This window comes from Solanum lycopersicum, chromosome 11, assembly GCF_036512215.1.
Source record: "Solanum lycopersicum chromosome 11, SLM_r2.1".
In the NCBI taxonomy this organism is placed as follows: Eukaryota; Viridiplantae; Streptophyta; class Magnoliopsida; order Solanales; family Solanaceae; genus Solanum; species Solanum lycopersicum.
This window is the reverse complement of record NC_090810.1, coordinates 24,427,147-24,452,981: the sequence shown is the minus strand read 5'-3', so window position 1 is coordinate 24,452,981 and position 25,835 is coordinate 24,427,147. Positions and strand designations below refer to the sequence as shown.

At 36.3% G+C, this 25,835-nt stretch overlaps 2 protein-coding genes across 2 annotated transcripts; both read left to right on the top strand.

Moving 5' to 3' along the window:
• The first annotated feature begins 5,054 nt into the window (after positions 1-5,054).
• LOC138339318 (uncharacterized) lies at positions 5,055-5,681 on the top strand. Its single transcript, XM_069290911.1, has one exon. The coding sequence runs from the start codon at positions 5,055-5,057 to the stop codon at positions 5,679-5,681; it is 627 nt and encodes a 208-aa protein (XP_069147012.1).
• A 16,197-nt stretch (positions 5,682-21,878) lies between these two features.
• On the top strand, positions 21,879-25,710 carry LOC101260895 (protein ALP1-like). Its single transcript, XM_069290910.1, has 3 exons — positions 21,879-22,005; positions 25,135-25,185; positions 25,280-25,710. Exons 1-3 carry the CDS (start codon positions 21,879-21,881, stop codon positions 25,708-25,710), a joined length of 609 nt encoding a protein of 202 aa, XP_069147011.1.
• Positions 25,711-25,835: the final 125 nt, after the last annotated feature.

Sequence of the window (25,835 nt, the reverse complement as noted above, 5' to 3'; positions counted from 1 at the left end):
ATCAATGCGAGGAATGGGATACTTGTTCTTAATGGTTACCTTGTTCAACTGCCGGTAGTCTATGCACATCCGAAAACTCCCATCCTTCTTCTTCACAAATAACACCGGAGCATCCCAAGGAGATGCACTTGGTCTAATGAAGCCTTTGCTCAACAACTCTTGAAGTTGGGCCTTTAACTCTCTTAACTCCGCGGGAGCCATTCTATAAGGGGGTATAGAAATGGGGCGAGTGCCCGGTTCAAGATCAATGAAGAAGTCAATATCCCTATCTGGTGGCATACCAGGAAGATCTGCAGGGAACACATCCAAAAACTCGCGGACTATCGAAACCGACTCAATTGGAGGTACTTGGGTAGTATCATCCCTGAGATGTGCCAAGAACGCCAAACAACCCTTACTAACCATTTTCTTAGCACGAAGGAAGGAGATGATACGAACCGGATTGGAAGTGTAGTCACCCTCCCACACTAACGGATCTGTCCCAGGCTTGGCTAACGTCACTGTCTTGGCATTACAATCCAAGATTGCAAAATTCGGAGAAAGCCAAGTCATACCCAGAATTACATCAAAATCAACCATTTCTAAGATAACCAAGTCTACATAAGTATTTCTCCCCACAAAAGTTACCAAACAAGACCTATATACTTTTTTAACTATCACAGACTCACCCACCGGAGTAGAAACACGAATAGGCATGTCAAGCAATTCACAAGGTAAATTAAGACCATTAGAAAATGAGGAAGATACATAAGAAAATGTGGATCCAGGATCAAACAATACAGAATCCATGCAATCACAAACCGAAAGATTACCTGTGATGACAGCATCAGATGTCTCCGCCTCAGATCGCCCAAGGAAAGCGTAATAATGGGCCCCATTACTTGTCTGTCCGTTGCCCCTACCATGTTGTGTTGTAGTGGCTCCAGTTTGCCCATCACCCCGGCCGTTTTGGTGACCATCATTACCTCGGCCACCACGTCCTCTGGAATAACGGCCTCTACCATGACCACCTCTACCTCTAGCTATTGGGGGTCTATAACTCTGTTTTGGACAATTCGTCCTAATATGTCCAGTCTCCCCACACCATAACACTCTTTGGAGTCAGGCATAGGTCTCTCAGAGAAGTGTTGACCGGTCTGAGGTGGACCTCCAACTACAGTCTGTAGTGAAGACTGAATTGGTCGAACTGAGTGACCTCCTGAACCCTGTCCTCTAGAGTAAGAACCATTAAACTCACCTCCCTTTCGTAACCTTTTTGATGTAGTTGCCATGGTGAAGTCATCTGGCTTTACTCCCTCTACCTCTATCACGAAGTCTACCACTTCTTGAAAAGATTTCGCTGTAGCCGCTCCCTGTAAGGCTGAAATCCGCAACTCTGACCTCAACCCCTTTACAAAACGGCGAATCCGCTCTTGTGGACTGAAACAAAGCTGAGTGGCATATCTGGAAAGTGCACGAAACTTAGCCTCATATGCAGTAACCGACATCCTACCTTGCTCTAGGCTCAAGAATTCATCTCTTTTCCTATCCCTCAAAGTCCGGGGAATATACTTCTCCATAAACAAGCTAGAGAATGATGCCCAAGTCAGAGGTGGTGCCTCTATTGGTTGACACTCAACATGTGACCGCCACCACATTTTGGCATTCCCTTGAAACTGATAAGTCACAAACTCAACACCAAACCGTTCTACTATACCCATCTTGTGTAGTAGCTCATGACAGTCAACCAGGAAATCGTAGGCATCCTCAGATTCAGCACCGTTGAAGACTGGAGGTTTCAATTTCAAGAACTTACTGAAAAGTTCATGCTGATCATTTGTCATTATAGGCCCTGTAGTCAGACGAGGAAATGTGCCTATTTCCAATGAGGCATCCATACGGGGAGCCATAGTAGCCGCATGTTGTACCTCCGGAACCTGAGGTGCTGGTGCAGAAAACACTGGAGGTGTCTGGCCCTGATCAGATAACCCGCTAAGATAAGCCAGAACCTGATTGATCATCTCTGGGGTAGTTGGGGTGGCAATTCCTCATTCTGCACTTGTTCATTCTCCCCATCCTCCCCTTCTCTTACTACTTCCTCAGTCGGTGGAGGAGTCACCGCCCTAGTACCAGATGGGCCAGGCGTTCGTCCTCTTCATCTAGAGGACGTCCTCCCGCGACCTCTACCGTGGCCTCTTGCCACTGCTCCTCTTTGAGCTACAGTCTCAGTGGCTGGCTCAGATGCATCTTGTCTTGCCGATGTTGATGTTGGCACGGTTGTTGCTCTAGTTCTAACCATCTGTGAAATAGAGTGAAGATGATCAGATACCAATTTGTATCATCTAGATACCAATTGGATCCAAGTAATAGCACGAAAGAAAGAATGAAAGAATGGAATTTTCCTAAAGCCTTATAGCCTCTCAAAGAAAAGTAAAGGCGTCCCCCTACCGTTCCTTAAGACTCTACTAGACTTGTTCTTGTGTCATGAGACCAACGAACCTAATGCTCTGATACCAAGTTTGTCACGACTCAAATTGGATCGCGACTGGCACCCACACTTACCCTCTTATGTGAGCGAACCAACCAATCTAATCCTTATCGTTTCAATATAATATCAACAGAAAGTAATGCGGAAGACTTAAACTCATTAATAAAATCAATAACTATTATTATCCCCAAAATCTGGAAGTCATCATCACAAGAACATCTATGATCAAATTACTAAACTAAGAGTATTCTAAGAAGCTAAAACAAGTAAAAGCTAGTCCATGCCGGAACTTCAAGGCATCAAGACATGAAGAAGAAGATCCAGTCCAAGCTAGAAGCATTAGATCACCCTGAAATCCGGTGTAATTGAAGACTGGCTAGAATTGCGGTTGAGTTGAAGATGACGGCACGTTTGCTGCACTCCACAAATAACAAAGGAGAAAACATAAAAGTAGGGGGTCAGTACAAACACAAGTACTGAGTAGGTATCATCGGCCAACTCCAAATAGAAAATAGTATATATCAAGTAATATCATAAATCAACTACAATACTCAACACGTAGCAACAACAAGCACTATAATCATTACCAAGTACCGCCAAGTTCACACATGAGGACTCAAGCCTCAATACCATACTCATTTGGGAATTAGGTTCATTAGATTGAGTATATTAACATCTTTCAAGATTCATTATCTTTATTCCTCTTGTGTCGGTACGTGACACTCCGATCCTCTACTACTATGTGTCGGAACGTGACACTCCGATCCCCTAAATCTACGTGTCGGTTCGTGACATCCGATCCCCTAATTGTACGTGTCGGTTCATGACACCCGATCCCCTAATTTTACGTGTCGGTTCGTGACACCCGATCCCCTAATTCTACGTGTCGGTTTGTGACACCCGATCCCCTAATTCTATGTGTCGGTTCGTGACACCCGATCCCCTAATTCTACTTGTCGGTTCGTGATACCCGATCCCCTAATCTCATTCTATTAATTCATCAAGCCTTCTCTTATACCAAGTCATCATCATCTCATTACTTTAGTTCATCAAGCCTTCTTTTATACCAAGGCATCATCAATCACATTACTTTAGTTCATCAAGCCTTCTTTTATACCAAGGCATCATCATTAACAAGAGATTTTCAAGATTTGGGATTCAATAGCTTCATCATGCTTATTTTATCACAATTATATAAACACATCATACAAGCACACAATTAAGCATATAGAAGACTTACAATACAACCCAACACATATCATTCGCTATCAAGAGTTTTACTACGAATAGTATAAAACCATAACCTACCTCCAACGAAGAATTGCGATCAAGCAAGCTAATCCTCAAGATCTTGGCTTTCCTCTTTGTTTCTCTCTCTCGATCGTTTCTCCCTCTTTTTCTGTTCTTTTCTTTTTCTTATTCCAACCCTCTTTGTTTTACCCTAATTAGCATATAATTAAGTATAAAAGATGGTGAATTAACCCATTAATTAATTCAAGGTTATCTCTTTTAACCCTCAAGTACTTAAATTATTAACATTAACCCACTAAATTTATAATTATAGCAGGAATAGTCCAAAACGTCCCTTAAAACATTTAAAGAAATCCGACCCCGCCTGGGATTACGCAGCCTGTGACGGGCCGTCGTGCCTGCGACGGTCCGTCCTGCTGCTCCATCACAGACTTCAGAGGCTCAATTCTCTGATGAGTCTGTGACGGTCCGTCACGCTTGTGACGGTCCGTCCTGCCATTCCGTTACGAAGTTCAGAGAGTCGATTTCAGTACCAATTTTCAGAATTCTAAGTATTTTGGAACGTGATACCCTCGACGGTCCGTCGTGCCTAAGACGGTGCATCGTGGGGCCCGTTGTCTCTGCCAGTTTTTCCAGAATCAATGTTTGCTGCTCAAAACGACTAAACAGGTCGTTACAGAATGTCTATCATGTGGAGTCCTTTTTAGGATATGATTAAAGAGTCCTCCTTCTCGGGGACCAAGTTAGATTTCTCCTGTAAATAGAGTGTTCCTCTTCATTGTAAATTAATTCATCAAGAGAAATACCAAGTCTCCTCTTCTTTTCTATCTAGTTTCTTCTTCTTATTCTATATTTTATAATACGTTATCAGCACGAGACTCTAATTTCTCAAAAGTGAAGGTTGGATTTGAAGAATTAATAAAGGTATTATTTATTCTTTTGTTTTTAATTTTAATGGCAATCTTACAAAATTAGAGTTCACTGCCCTTCAAAGTTCGGGCAGGAACTACCTCTCATGGGTGTTGGATGCTGAAATCCACCTTGATGCAATGGGTCTTGGAGACACCATAAAAGAAGAAAATAAGACATCAAATCAAAACTGTGCACGAGCAATGATATTCTTGCGTCATCATCTTGACGAGATTCTGAAAATCGAATATCTGTCAGTTAAAGATCCACTTGTTTTGTGAAAAAACCTAAAAGAAAGATTTGACCACTTGAAGATGGTCATACATCCAAAGGCACGATATGATTGGATGCATCTAAGGCTACACGACTTTAAGTCTATACATGAGTATAATTCTGCCATGTTCAGAATCACTTCTCAATTGAAATTATGTGGAGAAACGTTAGTGAGATTGATATGATGGAAAAGACATTCTCCACTTTCCATGCCTCGAATGTGCTCTTGCAGCAACAATATCGAGAGAAAGGTTTCAAAAAGTATTCTGAACTAATTTTCCATCTTCTTGTGGCGGATCAAAATAATGATTTATTATTGAAAAATCATGAGAATCGACCTACTGGATCTGAACCACAACCTGAAGTGAATGAGGCGTACGCCCACCATGCTAGGCGTGAAAAAGGTCGCGGTCCTAATCGTGGACGTGGTCGTGGACGTGGACATGGTCGTGATTATGGTCAAGAACGTAATTCTATTCCTGACATTAATATTTCATCAAATAAAAAGGAAAAAAGAAAGGATGAGAAACGTGAAGCAACTAGGGAAGGTTGTTTTCGATGTGGTGGAAGAGGTCATTATGCACCTGATTGTCGTACTCCCAAATACTTGGTTGAGCTTTATCAAGAATCACTAAAGAAGAAAGAGAAAAATCCTGAGGCAAATTTTATCTCTGAAAATCAAGTTGACATCACGCACTTGGATGTAGCAGATTTCTTCGCACATCCTGAAGGAAAAATAGATCACTTAATTGGTGATGGTTCTGTGAACATGGAAGAGTGATATTTTTTTTGTAGTATTTATTAATAAATTTCATGTAATGATAGTTGTTTGCATGAGTATTTGTATTTTAAATTAGTTTAGTCGTTCATTAGCTTGTTCCTTAAGTCTAATAAAATAATATTTATATTTCATTGATTTATTTATATGATTCTAATATGATAGAGTTAGTCAAATACTAAACTTTATCACGTGTTTGTATTATATTAGGTCTTTAACTTGGTCTCATGTTAAAAACATAAATTCTGATATTAACTAGGATTTATCATGTGTTTGTATTATATTAGGTCTTTAATTTGATCTAATGTTAAAAACATGCAGTCTGTTATTAACTAGGACTAAATAATGATTTTATTTTATTTTCCTAACAACTTGTTTTTGACTTAGAGGAAACAATAAATTAAGGCTTAATTTCTAATATTTAATTATTAATTTATTCCTTTGAATATATTGTACCCTTTTGACAACACTAATATTTAATATGTATTTATTTTGTGTATGTCATTTCATGTGAAGATATGGATAATTCTAAGAACATATTATCGAAATATCAAGATATTTGTTTGATTGATTCTGGTACAACACATACGATATTCAAAAATAAGAAATATTTTTCTCATTTAAGTATGGGTAAAATAAATGTTACTATAATTTTTGGTGGTACTAATATGATTGAGGGTTTCGGAAGAGCCATTGTAATTTTGCCCAAAGGAACTAAACTCATCATTAATAATGCTATGTTTTCTCCAAAATTTAAGAGAAACTTGTTGAGTTTTAAAGATATCCGTGAAAATGATTATCATATCCAATCAATGAATGAAATAAATCTTGAATATCTTGGTATCACCAAGAATGTCTTTGGGCAGACATGTGTTATAGAAAAGTTCTCTGCCTTATCTTCTAGCTTGTATTGGACAAAAATTAGTGCAATTGAGGCACATTTTATAGTAAATAAGAAATTTACTGATTCCAATACATTTGTACTTTGGCATGTTTGTCTAGGACATCCTGAGTCAATAATGATGAGATGAATTATAGAAAATTCGAATGGACATCCACTAAAAGACCTAAAAGTTCTTTTAAATGGTGAATTTTCTTGTAGTGCTTGTTATCAAGGCAAGTTAATTGTGAGACCATCACCAATGAAAGTTAAGATAGAGTCCCCTGCGTTCTTGGAACGTATGCATGGGGATATTTGTGGACCTATTCACCCACCTAGTGGGTCATTTAGATATTTTATGGTTCTAATAGATGGTTCTTCTAGATGATCTCATGTGTGCCTATTGTCATCTCGTAACTTGACATTTGCAAAATTATTGGCACAAATAATAAGGTTAATGGCACACTTTCCTTATAATCAGATTAAGTCCATTCGTCTTGATAATGCTGCAGAGTTTTCATCCCAATCATTTAATGATTATTGTTTAGCAATTGGGATAAGAGTTGAACACTCAACTGCTCATGTTCATACACAGAATGGTCTTGCAGAGTCTTTAATTAAACGTTTGCAATTAATAGCAAGACAATTGCTTATGAAAACTAAGTTGCCCACTTCTGTGTGGGGACATGCAATTTTGCATGCTGCAACACTTATTCGTCTCAGACCGACAAGTTTTCATAAGGTTTCTCCATTGCAATTGGTTATAGGTCAAGAACCTAATATATCCCATCTAATAATTTTTGGAAGTGCTGTACATGTGCCTGTGACACCACCAAACCGCACTAAGATGGGATCTCAAAGAAGGTTAGGAATATATGTTGGGTTTGAGTCACCCTCTATTATTCGCTATCTTGAACCACTGACTGGAGTCATGTTTACTGCTAGATTTGCAGATTATCGGTTTGATGAGATAGTTTTCCCAAAATTAGGGGGAGAGAATAGTGAAATAAAATGAGAAATTTTGTGGAAAAATATATCATTGTCTCATCTTGATCCATATTCTTCTACTTGCGAACAAGAAGTACAAAAGATTATTCATCTGCAAAAAATTGCAAATCAAATGTCAGACGCACTTACAGATTTGAAAAGGATTACTAAATCACATATTCCTGCAGAGAATGTTCCAATTCAATTGATGTCCCTAAAAGACCATCCACTAGTGTCATAGCTAATGAGTCAAAAACACACCTAAAGCGTGGTAGACCATTGGGATCTAAGGATCAAAATCCTAGAAAAAGAAAGACTAAATGTCAAGATGACACTATGAAAGAATCTCATATGGAAGTTCAAAATTCGAATAAGTCTGATATTCATGAAAGAATCAATGAACTTGAAACTCAAGGAAATAATGAACTATCCATAAATTTAAGAGATGTTGAAACTAATATGAATCGATCAGAAATAGTGGTTGATTATGTCTTTGCATATAATGTTGCAATAAATATCATGCAAGATAATTAGGATCATGAACCTCAATCTGTTATAGAATGTCGACAACGAAATGATTGGCCAAAATGGCAAGAAGCAATTCAATCAGAGTTGAATTCACTTGCCAAGCGTGAAGTTTTTGGACCTATAGTTCAAACACCTAATAAGATTAAACCTGTTGGTTACAAATGGATTTTTGTGCGAAAAAGAAATGAGAAAAATTAAATACAAATGTATAAAGCATGCCTTGTGGCACAAGGATTTTCTAAAAGGCCTGACGTCGACTATGAAGAGACATACTCACCCGTTTTGGATGCAATAACATTGCGTTATCTCATTAGTTTCACAGTCCATGAGCAACTTGAAATGCATTTGATGGATGTGGTTACAACCTACCTTTATGGATCACTTGATAATGAGATATACATGAAAATTCCTGAAGGATTTGCGATGCCTAAATCATGTAATTCAAAATCTCGAGAAATGTATTCAATTAAATTGCAAAGATCATTATATGGTTTGAAGCAATCTGGGCGCATGTGGTATAACCGTCTTAGTGAGTATTTAATGAAGGAAGGTTATACAAATGATGCAATTTGACCATGTGTCTTTATAAAGAAAACAATATCGGAATTTGTTGTACTTGCTATTTATGTTGATGACATAAATCTTATTGGAACTCCAATAGAGCTTCAGAAGGCAATTGATTATTTAAAGACTGAATTTGAGATGAAAGACCTGGGAAGAACAAAATTATATCTTGGTTTGCAAATTGAGCATTTGACAAATGATATTTTTTGTTCATCAATCTGCCTACACAGAAAAAGTGTTGAAAAGATTCTGTATGTATGAAGCGCATCCATTAAGTACTCCGATGGTTGTTCGTTCACTTTATGTGAATAAGGATCCATTCCAACCTCAAGAAAAGGATGAAGAAATTCTTGGTACTGAAGTACCATATCTTAGTGCAATTGGTGCACTAATGTATCTTGCTAAAACTACGAGGCCTGATATAGCTTTTGTTGTTAACTGGTTAGCAAGGTATAGTTCTGCTCCTACTAGGAGACATTGGAATGGGATCAAACACATTTTGCGATATCTTAAAGGGGCAACTGATATGAACTTATTTTATTCTGTTAATTGTAGCCCAAATCTTGTTTGTTATGCTGATGCAGGATATTTATCTGATCCACACAAAGTTTGATCCCAAACAGACTATGTGTTTATATGTGGGCGGACTGCCATATCTTGGAGATCTACAAAGCAGTCCATTGTAGCCACTTCATCTAATCATGCTGAAATAATAGCTATTCATGAAGCAAGTAGAGAATGTGTGTGGTTAAGGTCTATGATACATCTCATTCGAGAGAAATGTGGTTTGAAATGTGACTTTATATGAAGATAATGCAGCATGCATAGCACAACTTAAGGGAGCATTCATAAAAGGAGATAGAACAAAGCACATTTCACCGAAGCTTTTCTATACACATGAACTTCAAAAGAATGGTGATATAAATGTGCAATAGATTCATTCAAGTGACAATGTGGCTGATCTATTCACCAAGTCTCTACCAACTGCAACTTTCAAGAAGATGGTGCACAAGCTTGGAATGCGAAGATTCAAGTCTCTGGATTGATGTTCTCATTAAGGGGAGTTAATACGTGTTGTACTCTTTTTCCCGTACGAGGTTTTGTCCCACTGGGTTTTCCTTGTAAGGTTTTTAATGAGGCAGCCTAGATGCATATTAATAGATATGTGTACTCTTTTCCTTTACTAGAGTTTTTCTTTTCTTAATGTTTTTTTAGTATGATTTTTGACGAGACACATCATCTATGAATTACACATTCAGGGGGAGTGTTATAAAGTATTTGTATTATAGTGAATGTCTATCATGTGGAGTCCTTTTTAGGATATGATTAAAGAGTCCTCCTACTTGGGGACCAAGTTAGATTTCTCCTATAAATAGAAAGCTCCTCTTCATTGTAAATTAATTCATCAAGAGAAATAACAAGTCTTCTCTTCTTTTCTCTCTAGTTTCTTCTTCTTATTCTATAATTTTATAACATTTTTTTTTCAATTCCGTCCTTATTAATTACATAAGTATTGGTTTCAAAAAGTATTTGTCATTTAAAGTTACAAGACTACTTTAATGTGGAAAAAAATTGATTTTACAATTTTAAAGAAGTACAATCCATTTTAACATTGATTGATGGTGGGTAATATTAGACAAATTGAACCTTATATTAAATTTTTCTTGATGATAGTGCATGATCTTATCCTAACATACAATAATTGACGGAGAGAGTGTTATTTACCTTATATTCATCTTTTTCATTATTTTTTATCCTCAGCATTGAACTCTCTCCTACAAAATCTTTTGATTATCATTAATTACACGTTACAAAAAAATAAAATTTACTTTTGAGTGTCTTCTTCAAAATCTCAAGAAGTGCAACAAGTAATTATTATATGAAAGGAATGCATCACTATTTCAGTATTATTTTATCAACTTATCAAATCCATGTCTGATTTTGTAATTCTAACTTTATTTTATATCTTTTTCTTGTTAACTTATATATTTGATATTCTCAGTTCAAAAGTATATATATTCTTGTTTTGAGCAGTTTGAAGCATATTAAAATATTTTGGTTTCTTATTATTGGTTAAGAAATTGAGATCACTAGATAATGAGAACTTATTAGAAAAATTGTCTTAAAGTTGAGCATTCTTTAACACATACTCCCTCTATCATAACTTATGTGACACTTTTTATTTTCGAGAGTCAAACAGTTTAAGTTTGACGGATAATTTGCGCATGAATTCTTCAAAAAAAAATTAAATAACAATTTTATATTTATAAACTACATTAAAAGTACTACAAGTCAGAATAATTGATAATTTAAAATGTTTAAAAGATCTATGAAAATTTTACGGTCAAAATTAGACTTGTTTGAATCTCGAAATCCGAAAAGTGTCACATAAAATGAGACGGAGGGAGTAATAGTTATTGTGATATTGCTGTTTTAGATTTATTTTTAAATTAAATGTGTTAAGAAATAATACAAGTAGAAAATAATGATCTAATGAAAATACGCAATCAAATAAAAATATTTGATTGTCTTCCTAATGCTATATTGCTTATAGAATAATGTTAATAGTTATTTGCTTCATTTGAAAAAAGTTTTGATAAACTAAAATTGAAAAAAAAAATCTTATTTAAGACAACAATGTGTTAAGAGAATGAATGCATTAGCTATATCATCAATTGAAAACGAATTACTGAAACAAATCTATTATAAAACAACAATTAATGACTTCAGATCTAAAAAAGCTAAAAAAGTAGATTTTAAATAAAAATATATAATAATTTTTTTAAAAAATAAAAAATAAAATATTGCTATTTCTTTTTAAGATTTAGCTTTAGACCCTACCTTCTTGCTGTGTTACCCTGGTTGTGTCCATGACTTTATTGATGTGTTGCGACTTGGAAGGTGTAAGATGACTGTGAAAGTGTAATTTGAATTACTTATATATCCATCTGTCATTGTCATTTATGTTAATGATGATTGACGATTGATGACGGAGTGATGTAATTAGTCATGTTTTCAAATAAGACCTCCAATAGCTTTTGTGTATTGCATATTTTCCAGAGATAAAACTCCTTCGCCTGGAACTCCTCTATAACATTCGCTCCTTTTACCTATCGAAACACATAATACATAAATATAATTCTTAATTTCACTTTAACATATAACTATGTTCTTATTTAGAATGTGCATAAACAAATATTTAAATTTATACAAAATTAAACAAGTAGATACACCTGTCCTACATAACATAATACATGTAGGACGCCACATAGAATACTATATTTTCATGTAAGGTGTCATGTGAAACGAATGTCTATTTATTTAATTTTATACAAGTTTAAGTTATCTACTTGTGTACATTCAAAGTTAAAGGTAATCGTTATCAGCTGATGTCAAGTTAAAGGTTATGTTTATATATCATGTCCATAATAAAATGCACTGGTCAAATTATCAAATTGGAAGTTTGATTATCTGACATCATCACCTACCACCAAATATTATGTTTAACCTCTTCTGATCTGATCATTACCATTTTCCTCCAAACATTACATGCAATGATCCTTAGATTATGACATGCATGTTGAAGTTTTTTACATTATTTATCCCACCAAAGCTTGACAAAAAAGTGCCTTAGAGACATCATCGATAGAGAGAGATCTTCATCCAAATCTAGCCATTAATTATCCAACAATTTTACGTATTTTTAGCTTCCAAAATTGATGGTCCAGTGGCATAACACCAATATATACTACACCTGGTAATTTATGAATGTTATATTGGTGCCTACCCCTAATCTAACATATAGGCTAATTGATTCATAACATGCAATGATAGGATCCGCAATAACATCTATGTATATATAAAGTTATTCGGTCCATAATTTCATTAATTAATTATATTGTTTTAGATTAGGGAATTAATAGCTAACCTTCATTCATCTTTATTTTGTAGTGGAATCCACTAAGTGATGGAAAATGCTTCTTCGGTCTTAACATGATACTTTTTTTTTAGTCTGCTAAAAAAAGAAAAATTATAATAATTAGAAATAATTTTACACTTCTCTTAATATTTTCATAATGAAATGATTCACAATCACAAATATCTAAGAGTTTTATAAATTATAAATTTTATTTTTTTAAAAGAAAAAATCAAACGATGCTACATAAAATAAAACGGAGGGATAAGTGTGTGATTCGCAAAAGGGATAAAATCTTTTAGTGCAATTCTGTGAGTTTGATTTATACCGAATTATATTCCTTTCTATCCTTTTAGCTGCATGAAGCGTGTCTTTCTCACCATATGTTTTCGTACAATTGTTTACTCTAATTTAGTAAAAATGGATACATAAAAATCCCACCTTTCTAAATTCTTATATATATATTTATTTGTTGTTCATTATAAGATATTAAATATACCTTTCCTTCAAACTACACATCATTTGGTCCCCTTATGACTTGACTAGTAGATATAATTTCCTGTTTCATTGTAAAAGTAATTTGATAAAAAGTTGACAAATTCATGAATGTTTCCTTCCCTTCGTAATATAAAAATAAACAGTATTTTATAATACGGTATGAAATTATGATATGAACATAATATTTTATTTGAATATAAAATTATCAAATTATAATTTTTCGAGAAATTGAAATTTCATCTCATGATGTGGAATCATGAGATGAAATCAATGTAAGATTACATGTTCAAATGTTGATTTTATTGATTTTATATTACAAAATTTAAAATTACATATCCAAAAATTAATTTTATCTTATGATTATATATTGAAACATGAAATTGCATAGATATTGAAATATGAAATCACATGTCCAAATTCCTACTAAGTCTAACATCTTAATATAGACAGAAAGATATTGGACAAATAATTTAGAAAAGCTTAGAACTACAGATATTATAAAATTTGTGGCACATTAATTTAAGGATCAAGGTACTGCTTTTTGTTATTAATATAAAAGTATTTGAATCTAAATATTAAGTTATTATATTGGATTTCAGCTTGCTAAATCAGATTCTAGGCCTAATTTACATTTCAAAAATTATCTCAACAAAAGAAGATTTATCTAAATTTTCTAAGAAGTTCAAGATTTCATGAGACGTTTACCAAACTACAATTAACATTAACTTAATTATCTATCTTTATAAAATAGGTTAAACAAATCTAGTTGATTAATATCTGAATGATCTAAACTGAGACTTCCATTTTGGGAGCCTTAAATTAATTTATGATAAAATATGTGATAGAAAAAATAGGTAGAAAATAAAAGAAAAAAAATAAATGGTTAGATGTAAATAAGACACTAATTGATCAATCAAATTCAGCAAAGAAAAACATTTAATTCTCATTATATATTTTGCCTGCAAACTATGTGAAGTATCTTTCTTAGATTATGTGTGGTAGATTTACCTCCTAGATTCATTATTCTTTGTGTTATTTTGTAGATTTTAGTGTCCAAAATTTACCCATTCAAAGTAAAAGCTTACCATCTGGAAGAAAATTGAGACCAAGGCCAGTAACCTATCCAATGCAAGTAAAGGAAACAACTAAAGGAAACAACTTAAAGTAACTATAGGCACAACTTATTTTACCATATTTCTATCATTAAAAAAATTATAAATTTTTTTACTCTCTTCTGTTTTTGGATACACTTTACGCAATGTATCAGGACGTACATGACGTATTGAAATGTTGAATGATTTATCAAAATTGACATGCGATATATCGGGAGGTTGAGAGATTTATAAGAAACGGAACATAGAGTATCTGGATGTGTGAGATGTACTGAATTTCATCAAATTTAAGAGATTTTTATTATTTAGAAAAGAGTGGAGATAAAATGTAATTAATTTTTAATATTATGAAATTTGTGTAAAATTTCCTATGATTATACGCAATACAATTCAATTTATAGAAAAAGATCAGAAATGTCTTTGAATTATTTAAATAATATAAAAATTGTCTTTGTAGTTAGAAATTAACTTAATTAATCATAGGAAAAATTGTATATAATAGCAAACTAATAATCTAAAATAAATGGAGTAGCTAGGGTTTGATTTAATTGTGATCCATAGCAAACGTTTGCAAAAAATTGCCAGGCGCCTCTCTCACAAATATCTTGCTTGCCACTCTCCTCCAATCTCTCGCTCGCTTCCTAAACATGATACACCGTGGTTTCACGGTATTTTTAATGCTTTTTCCTTAAGCTTAGTGTGTGTCCAAAAGCCTTTTTATATTAATTTTTATATAAGTTTCTCTTTATTTGCAAGAAATCTGTCTAAAAGATGAATGCAGAGGTTTTTGAGAAAGAAATGAAGAAAAATACCACCTACGGAGCTTGTGATGGTCCGTCGTGCCTGTGACGGTCCGTAGGTGGCATCGTAGTGAAGTTGTTGAAGGAAGATGGGGAAGTCTGACCAAGTGTGGGGTTACGGAGTGTGTGACGGACCGTCGTAGCCATGACGGTCCGTCCTGCTGGTTCGTCATGAAGATTAGAGAAGTAGTCCCAATACCCAAATTCCAAGAGTTTAAGTGTTATGGAACGGAGACCCTCGACGAACCGTTGTGCCTGTGACGATTCGTCATACCTTCCATCGTGGATAATGAAGAGAGTAGCAGAAGAATTTGCAAAGTATGGGACGACGGAGTCTATGACGGTCCATCGTGACCACGATGACCCGTCGCGAGGTCCGTCGATCCAGCCACGTTTTGACAGATTTCCAGCAAATAGAGTCCTTCTTTGATTAGGTTTTTATTTTTTTATAAATACTTCGAAAAAACCTTGTTTTTGGGGTTAGACTTTTTGGTTATTAGACTCTCATATAGTTAGACTCTTTAGCTTCTTTTGTGGATTAAACTTTGTGATTATTATTACATTTTTGGAGAATCTTTAGTCTTCAATTAATTTCAGTAATTGATTGTTGGTGATTTTGTTGATTAATCAAGTGAATTTCTGGATTTTATTCTTTCTCATTGAAGTAAGTGCATGAATTCTTATATTACATATTCGAATATTGTGATTATGGCTAAGGATAACTAAACTCCACAACTAGTGTTGTGGGAACCATAGGCGAATAATGAGGTAAAATCTAACTAAAATAACAATTCTTAAATAGTGTCTTGCATGTATTGATAATTCTTTCGCTTAGAAGTCTTTTTAACGGATGACCAACGTTAGAACTTGCCTTAATGCTACTTGCCGGATCAAGGAGGTAGATAATAGGAAAAGAATCATCAACATAGATTTAGTGTATACCATCTAATAGGCTAGTATTGATTGGTACGAGGTAATAACTTAGTCAAATATTGAATACAATGCTTAATATGAGGTAAAGTTAAGGGTTAGTATAGCAACACACGTAGCCGGACCAAGGTGCGGAGTAAAATTTTCTAGATGCCGGACCAAGGATTTAGAAATACATAACTTATCACTTTGCATGCAAGATACTAGGAAAGAATTGTTATAGTTAGAATTATCAAGTTAGAAACCTGTGGGGAACACGTAAACCCTAGTTACTTTTATTAAACTCCAACATTTGAAGTTGATAGTGTCTCCTTTAATTTAGCTAGTTATTTTTATTCATTTAGAAGTAAAACCCCCCCTTTTATTGTCTATATTTTCTAAGGAAATAATTGACTATATAGTACTAATAGATTGAAGTTAAGTTTGAACTATTTTCCTCGTGGGAACGATCCTAACCTCATTAGTTGGGTTCTTTACTTGATACGACCGCTTTACTTCTTATTTGAGAAGTAAATTTGAGTGTATCAAATTTTGGTGCCGCTGCTGCGGAAAGTAGCTTTTAGATTAACTTAAACTTATTACTAAAATTTAGTCAATATTTTCTTAATTTTACTTTGTTTTTTGTTTTTTTTATTCTTGCAAAACTATCTTCCTTGTATGCCAAATACACAGAGAGGAAGAGAACCCTTGTTTCCCTACGATAACGAATTAGAGTGTACACTACGCTACATGAATCGAAACTTGGGTATTAATGATGATGATTCAAACCAGAACATCCCAGCTCCGATTGATGTTCATTTTAAGTTGTTACCCGATGCTCCGGGTGAAAACCAACAGAGGGGACAAAATCCCACTCCACGGCCCCAAGAATACTACAGAGGCTATGACAATATAGAAGACTCCGATGGACCACTTGTCTTACCCCCTCTGCCACCAGGTCACACCTTTGTGGTAACTAGTATCCTGATGCAAATGCTCACTGCAGAGGTTTGTTTTCAGGGCTACCTTCTGAGGATCCACATGCCCATATAGCTAAGGTAAGGGTAGTGTGTAAAAGTTGTGTAGGGAGGCTTGACTTGGACTTGGATGTGATAGGGATAAGAGTGTTTCCTCTCTCACTGACGGGAGAGGTTGCTATTTGGTTAACTAAGCTCCCTTATAACTTAATTTTCACTTGGAACCAACTAAGGGACGTTTTCTTAGCACACCACTACCCGGTCTCCAAGAAACTAAACCACAAAGACAGAGTGAACAACTTTATGGCACTACAAGGAGAGTCAGTTAGTAGTTCTTGGGATAAATTAACCTCATTTTTTAGAAGCGTCCCCAACCACCGTATAGATGATGAGTCACTCAAGAAATACTTCTATCGGGTACAGGATGATAATAATAAAGCGGTGTTGGATACTATAGCAGGTGGTTCTTATGGGGAGTGTCCTTATGCTGAGATTGCTGAAAAGTTAGAGAAAATCTCCCGGAATAATAAAGCTTGGAGTACTAGGAAGTCAGATATTGGGAGAAATACCTTCGCAGTGCAATCCACTCACAACCCAGCCACAGAAAATATTCGTGAAGAGATGGCTCAGATGAGAACTAAGCTTGGGTTGGTATTAAAATATATCATTAGGGTGCAGAAAAGATAAATGCAGTCAACTACTTGTCTAAGCCACCACCACCAAATGATGAATGCTATTATGTAGAGGATTCCTATGCGGTAAACGAGCAGACGAGGGGTTTCCGACCGAGTGTCCAAGGCTCAAATCAGGATAATTGGCGCCAAGGTCAAGGGAACCAAGGTCGGATCTATGGTAACTATAACTGTGAGGGTCATTATGTCTGAGATGGAAACTATAACCACGACAACAACTTCAACAAGGGTAACTATGGTAACAGAAATGATAGTAATGGACCCTATGTCCCTCCTCGAAATCGTGAAGTTAATCTTGGGGGATGGTGGATATAGTATGGCGCGCGTTAAGTATATGTTGCACAAAATGATGAGGAGGTTCGATGCTAATGATGAGAACATTAAAGAGTTAAGGAGTGATTTAGTGGGTATGGGGCAGAAATTCGATACACATGCAATATCGATTAAGCAGATCGAGTTGCAAATGGCCCAATTATCTGCGAATGTGAACACACGGCAACTGGGCACTCTTCCTAGCAACACTGTCCAAAATCCGAAAAATGATGCACACTGTATGGCAATCACTACTCGGGGTGGTAAGCAAACCATTGACCCACCTATGCCGTCTAATGAGGAAAAGGTGAGAAAGGATAATGATAAGGTGGTAGAGGGTAGCGGTGAAGCAGAACATAGCACTGTAAAAGATGCGGATGTCCCTATAAAGGTAATTCCCATGCCTAGACCCCCTTTCCTAAAAAATTAGTGAAAAAGACCGAGAATGGTAAATATCGCATTTTATAACAATGTTGAAGCAGCTTTCTAACGATGTCCCTTTGGTAGAAGCTCTAGAATAAATGCTCGGTTATGCCAAGTTTATGAAAGATCTGGTTATGAAGAAAATATCGGTCATTTTCGAGGATGATGATAGAATGCAGCATTGTAGTGCTATTGCTACAAGATGTCTCGTACAAAAGAAAGAACATCCGGGTGCGTTCACTATTTCTTGTATAGTCCGGTCATTACATTTTGCGAAAGAATCATGTGATCTGGGGGCAAGCATAAATCTCATGCCCCTCTCGATTTACAAGAAGTTGGGTTTGGGTGACCCAAAGCCCACTGCGATGCGGCTACTAATGGCCGATCGAATAGTGAAAAGGCCTATAGGGATACTCCACGATGTGCTGGTAAAGGTGGAGTCGTTCATATTTCCAGCAGATTTTGTTATCCTTGATTGTGAAGTCGATTTTGAAGTGCCTATTATTCTTGGGAGTCCATTCCTTGCCACGGGTAGGGACTTAGTTTATATGGAAAAGAGGCAGATGAAATTTCGATTGAACAATGAAGAAGCGACCTTTAATATTTGTAGGTCCATGAGGCAGAGTGGTGAGCTCCAATCGGTATCTTTTATATCCTACAAAGAGAAGATGAATAAGGATTATGACCTAAAAAGTGAAAAATGAGAGTTTACGGTTGGGGATTTGGTGCTTTTAGACAGTTCTAGGTTGCATTGGCTTCCGGGCAAGCTCAAGTCCAAATGGACTGGCCCTTCCTTGATTACCTTATTATTCCCTCATGGAGCAGTTGAGTTAGAAACCAAAGAGGGAACCAAGGAAAGAGTGCGGTTTAAGGTGAATAAAAAATGAATAAAACCCTATTTTGGGCATACTGAATCGACAAATGAAGGGATCAAGGCCTACCATCTTGATGAAGGATAAGTAATCAAGCGTCCTCAGTCGTGCCGCGACGTTAAAACAGGCGCTTGTTGGGAGGCAACCCAATACTTATAGTTTTTCTTTCTGGTAGTGGTAGCATTTTCTACTAATGGGTTTTAAATTTGCAGGCACATCACCAGGAAATTCTGTAGAAAATCACTATGCAGCAGTCACTGACGGATCCATCGATGTCCTGTCACGAACGCGATGGACCGTCATGTGAATCCGTTGTGCCAGGTACGTCTTTTAGTTATTTTCAAAACTAGGGCACACACGACGGAACCAATGACAGACCATCACTACTGCGACATACCATCATCGGGGACTCGTCACGTTATTAATGAAGCCTACCTGACTTGACCCGGCTGGGTTATTTTAAAAATTCTTAACATTTAAAAACCCCACCCCTTCATTCCACCCATTTCCTTCCGTCTTCCTCCCATCCCCCCCCTTTTCAACTTCCAATTTCCTACCTCTCTTTCAACCGATCATTTTCCCAAATTCCTAAAATCCACTCTCTACTAGTCAGAGTCCGCTGCTGTTATTCTCTACTTGATCACCTAGTACTTTCCTCGCTTGTTTTTCTCAAATTCTCAGGTACGTGTCTCTGATTTCTACACATTTACATTGCATTTTTGTTTATCAATTAGTATTAGCCTATTCCTTATTGATGGGTTCATTCTTTAATATATATTCTGTCTAACCTAGGATGAGAATCCTCAAAATTGCATTGTTATAACTCTAGAAATAGTTGCTTTAGCATTTCTAGTTTACTAGATATTTGGGTTAGACACATGTAGGTTAAAACATTAAAAATTCCATTTGGGTCATAGGGGATGATTGTGGCATTCCCAGTTCTATCACTGAATGTAAGAACGAGACCCTGATGACGGACCGTCATACCCACTACGGACCATCATAGGGTTCGTCCCAGCATCCCCAGCACCCCACTATCCAATTTTCTCCAAGTGTCCCCCAATGGACACATGCAACGGACCGTCATTCCCACGACGGTCCAACCTGCACAACCGTTCTAGTTGTTAGAGACCCTATACCTAAGGGGCTATCACTTTTTCTAAGTGTCCTCTAACGGTCACATGCGACGAACCATCGTTCCCACGACGGTCCGTCTTGCACAACTGTTCTGGTGTCAGAGACCCTATTCTTAAGGGTCTCAAACTTTTTCCAAGTTTTATCTTACGGACATCTACGACAGACCGTCACACCCTCGACGGTCCGTCCTGCATAACCGTCATGACGGTCAGAGACCCTCCTAAGGGTCTCCATACTTTGTCCAAGTGTCCCACGACGGACATCTACGACGGACCGTCATCATCACAACGGTCCATCCTGCTTATCCATCATAAATGTTGGAGAATTTTCTTCAGGGGTCTCCACATAAACATAGTTTTAAGTAATACATGATGGATCCCATGAAGGTCCGTCGTACTCACGACGAGCCTTCACCTGGTCCATCGTGTTTCATTGTTACTATAGAAATGTCATTACATCTTGACTCTTTTATTTATTTTGTGTCGTTTTGCTTGTCTTGTTTGCTCTCTCTAGTACTAATATTGATTCTTCACAGGTGCTATCTATTGTGGCACCAAAACAAGATCGAGTCACGCACGTGGGCGATCAAAGTCTGTCGCCCCGTCTGCCCTCCTGGCGATTGGCTCTGATGATGAGCGTGACCCCAAGTACGTGCCCCTAGGCACTTCCACCCCATACAGAGCTGCACGTGCTGCCAGAGCCACTCCCAAAAAGGTGGTTTCCGGTGTAGTCATTGCCTCCCAGTCCGATGAGGAGCACACACCGACCGATACACCTTTTGGGTCAGCTACTCATGAAGAAGGAGCATCTGGATCCTTAGGAGTTTTGTGGTCGGAGAAAGCCTCCCAATTTGCTGAGGTCCTTGCACCCACCACAGTTGCACTCAGGGATGAGGCCAATAAGTTGGCTCCACGCAAAGGGCCCCGTCCAGAGTTGCTTCCACTTGGTGATAATCTGGTTGATACGGTAACACAGGTTCACACGGCTACGTAGGCTGTTTCCACTGACACTACCCCGATCAAGTCTATCCTGGGTAGTAGCACTGGCCCGAGATCCTCTCGCTCAGACCCTTTCCCCACTCTAGTCCCGCTTGCTAGGGTTCGAAAACTAGAGGCACATATGGCTACACTTCTGCATCACATCCAGCCTTGGATGCAGAGGTCTATTGCTGAGGTAAAAGAGAACTTGGAGCGGAGAATGGTCCAGCACATAGAGCAGAAGATCGTTGAGGTTCATCAGCGCTTGGACGCTTTTGAGTTGCGGGTGCTAGCTCGGACAACCCCTCAGGTGGATGTGTCGAACCTTCAGGCTGCGGTCGAGAGTCTTCGCAGGCTGCGGTCGAGTGTCTTCGAGCAGACATCGATATGATCTTAGAGGCTAGGGTGCTTGAGTTTGAGGCCCTTTCTGTAAAGCAAGCTGAGGACACAGTGATGGCGGCTTATTTGCCACTTCTGAGATTCCACCACCTCCCTCTCGAGAGCATGCCAAGAGTCTTAGGGTTCGACAAGTGCATGAGTATAGATCACGGAAGAAGGAGCGCCGTGAGATGGAGGCTGCAAGGAGAGCCTCGCTTGTTGATGAGAGGCGCGTCGGATGAGGGCCGTAGAGTCAGCTGCTGGGGCATCTACCTCCAAAAATGTGGAGATAGCGGGAGGCACTACTGATAGTGTTGTTGGTGCTGAGGACACTACTGAGGGTGTCCAGATTACAGAGATAGTGGGTTCCGAGGAACCGGACCCACCAGCTTACTGATTGTCGGTGCTTTGCACCCCAGGTTTGCTTCACCTAACACTCTTGTATTTCAATTTTTTATGCATTGGGGACAATTGGATGTCTTTTTGTTGGGGGTGGGGTAAATGGAAAGTGAGTGTTAGGATAAAGTCTGAGTAGCCCAATTAAATATCCTCTTTTTGGGTTTTCTTAACTGTGTTCTTTTTCTCGAAGAGACTGATTATATTTACTGTTGAACCGGCATGTCTATATCTTGTGTACATAGTTTAACTATGAAGCATGATGGCTAAAATGATATCCTGATGAAACGAAAATGATGCATGACTAGTCATAGTAATTGATAAATATGTGGCTCTAAGCATGACATAAAGATACACCACTGCATGATCCTGAGTCTAAAATTCAAACTAGGGTACAATTAAGTAATCAATCCAAGCTAAATTTCTTTTAGAATAATAACTAAAACTTGATTCAACTTAAGTGACAGAACATTTCAACCTTATGAATCCATATGTGATAAAATATTTGACCATCATGTTCTTAGTAGCACGTGAAAAAACTTTCATAAAAACAACATTGACACTTTACTCTCAAAGCATCCTCAGATCATTTACATCAATTTCGTAAAAGCATGCACATCTTCGTAAATTCATATTTCATAGTTCATAAGCTTCATCATGTGTTCATAGAGTTCAACTCAAAGTCATGTAAATACTTCCATTCATGCATTAGAAGATAGTAAACAAGTAAGTAAATCATGATTGAAAAGAATCCATAAAGATTGAACAAAACCCTAACTTTGAATTGAGAATCTAACTTGTAAAATTTGAACATATTAGGAACCCTGTAGAGGAAAGGAGTCCATAGGTGAATACTTACATACCTTAGTGGTCAATTCCAAAAAGATATGGTAATTGTAGACCTTGAAGTGAAACCAAACTTATTTTTCCTTAACTTTAGAGAGGATTTTTGGAAAGAACTTGGAAAGAAATTAGGGATTTGGTGAATGATTTATAATGGATAGTTTTAGGACTTAAATCACTTATATAGAGCTAAGAATATGGGTTAATTGACATATCTTAGGTATCAAACACAGTGGGATATCCCTAACTTAAAAGTTGACGGTTGACCTATATGGACCCCTAAACAGTCCGTACAACTCTTCACTAGCTGTTTAGGGAGCCACACAGATCATCTTGAATCCTGACTACCTTAAAAGGTCAGTTCACTTTCCCTAAATTAGATTTTAAGTCTAATTTACATTTCAAAAATTAGCTCAACAACAAAAAAAAAGATTTTTCCAAATCTTCTAAGAAGTTCAAGATTGCATTAATTTATAGATGTGAGACATTCATTTCACCAAATTACACTTAACATTAACTTAATTATTTATCTTTATGAAATAGTTTAAACAAATGTAGTTGGTTAATATATGAATGATCTAAATTAAGACTTCCATTTAGTAAAACAACTAAGCGTTAAATTAATTCATATAAAAAAATGTGATAGACAAAATGGATAAAAAAAATAAAAAAAATGAAAGGTTAGATGAAAATAAGATACTGGTTTGATCAATCCAATTCAGCAGAGAAAAATATTTTATTCTCATTATATATATTTTTGCCTACCTACAAACTATGCGAAACATCTTTCTTAGTTTCTCTATGGTAGATTTACCTCCTAGATTCACCATTCCTTTGTATTCTTTTGTAGATTTTAGTGTGCAAAATTATCCCATTTAGGTGTCGTTTGGTAAAGTGTGTTAGGAAAAATTATATGTGCATTACATATGTATATTAGTAATACCTTGTTTATTATATTATTTTTTGTTATATATAACCAATACAAGCATTAGTTATACACAATATTGTGTATTAAGTTGTGTATTACTAATACCAAGAAATTCTAGGTGTTAGTAATACATAGCACTTTAACACTTGCATTAGATTATATAATTACAAAAGTACCCTCAAAATCCTTTAAAAGAACATTTTCCATAGCACTTGTTTCTTTTTCTCTTTCATCTTCTCTGTACTTTGTCAAAGAAAATTCAAGAGTAGATTTTTCTTCCTTTTTCTCAATCAAACATTGTTTGCTCATCTTCATAAGGTTAGTAGTCTTGTCTTTCATTAAAATATGTATTTTTCAACATCTCTTTCACAATTTAAGATGAAATTTAGGTTTAGCTCGTTTTTTAAATATGCTTTGAGCTCATCTATTTCACTCTTTATATTGTTGAAAATTAGGAATTTATATACATAGATACTTGTTTAAAAGCTTTGTATGTATTTATTCATATTTTTATGGCAAATATAGGTGTTATTATGGATCTTCAACCATTATCAGGTATTGAATATATTATTCTTGTGGAGATAGTGTTTCAGCAAGTTCTTGTTCTCATTTTTTGTCTTTTCATGGCTAGTCATTGTTATTCTCTAAGAAGACGATGTCAAAATAGACGTGAGGTTAGATATCATATGAGTGTTTGAGTTTCGAAAATCATTTCGCACTTACACTATATCATAAATGATAATGGTAGTGTATGTATCGATAAGTTAAGAATGGATAGAAATGCCTTTCACACTTTAGTTCTCTTAACTAAAGATATTGGAGGTCTGACTGATAGTAAAAGTATGTCATGTTGTGAAAAATTAGCAATGTTTTTAAATATCTTGGCTCATCATGAGAAAAATAGATCCATCAAGGTTGATTATATTAGATCAGGATGGAGCATAAGTCATGCTTTCAATGAATGCTTGAGTGCTATTCTCAAACTAACTCCATTGCTACTTGTTAATCCTAAACCGGTACTTGAGGATGAGAATGAAGATCAATGGAAATGGTTTGAGGTAGGTGAAATTATCGCTTAGAATCTTTAACTCATATACAAAATATGCAGTTTTTATAATAGTTTTAGAAAAATATTATATATTTTCAGATAACACTATAATTTATCTTAAAGGGTGTTTAGGTGCGCTAGACGGTACTTACATTCCTATTAGAGTTCCAATCCAACACAAACCAAGATATAGAACAAGAAAAGGAGAGATAACAACTAATGTTTTGGGAGTTTGTGATAGAAATCTCAATTTTACTTATGTGTTACCTGGATGGGAAGGTTCAGCTGCCGATGGTCATGTATTACGAGATGCTATAGTACGAAGGAATGGTTTGAAAATTCATAAAGGTAGGCCTTTATATGCTTTCATGTTACATCATAGAAAGAATGACACTAGTAACTAAATTATATGTTTATATTATAGGTAACTATTATTTGTGTGACGGAGGATATACGAATGGAAAAGGATTTCTTTCACCTTATCAAGGTTATAGATATTGGTTAAAGGATTGGCGCGGTGATAATCCATCGCCTCGTTGTAAAGAAGAGATTTTCAACATGAGGCATGCTAGAGCTCGTAATGTAATTGAAAGGGAATTTGGTTTGTCGAAAGGATGTTGGGGAATTCTTAAAAGTCCTTCATGGTACTCTGTTAAGGTTCATAACAGGATCATTAGTGCTTGTTGTTTGATTCATAATATCATTCGTAGAGAGATGGAAGTGGATTCCTTAGACATTGATGTAGAAGAACAAATGAAGTATCAACACGAGAATATTAATGTTGTTGAATCGTCAGAGGAGTGGACCACTTGGAGGGATGAGTTGTCCCAATCAATGTGGAATGCAAGATTTTAAAATTGACATATTGCTACATTTTGAAATATGTTGCTACTTGTTAGCTATAGAACCTTTTTGGACTTTATTTGCTCTTTAGAACTAGCCTAATATAAATTGTTGAACTTCCAGAAAGTTCTGTTTTT

Excerpts from the sequence above, each read along its gene's own strand:
- LOC138339318 (XM_069290911.1), top strand. The coding sequence starts at position 5,055 with ATGTGGAGAAACGTTAGTGAGATTGATATGATGGAAAAGACATTCTCC.
- LOC101260895 (XM_069290910.1), top strand. The coding sequence starts at position 21,879 with ATGAGGGCCGTAGAGTCAGCTGCTGGGGCATCTACCTCCAAAAATGTG. Across the intron at positions 22,006-25,134 it reads CCAGATTACAGAGATAGTGG|GTTCAGCTGCCGATGGTCAT; the intron begins GTTCCGAGGAAC and ends CTGGATGGGAAG. Across the intron at positions 25,186-25,279 it reads TGCTATAGTACGAAGGAATG|GTAACTATTATTTGTGTGAC; the intron begins GTTTGAAAATTC and ends TTTATATTATAG.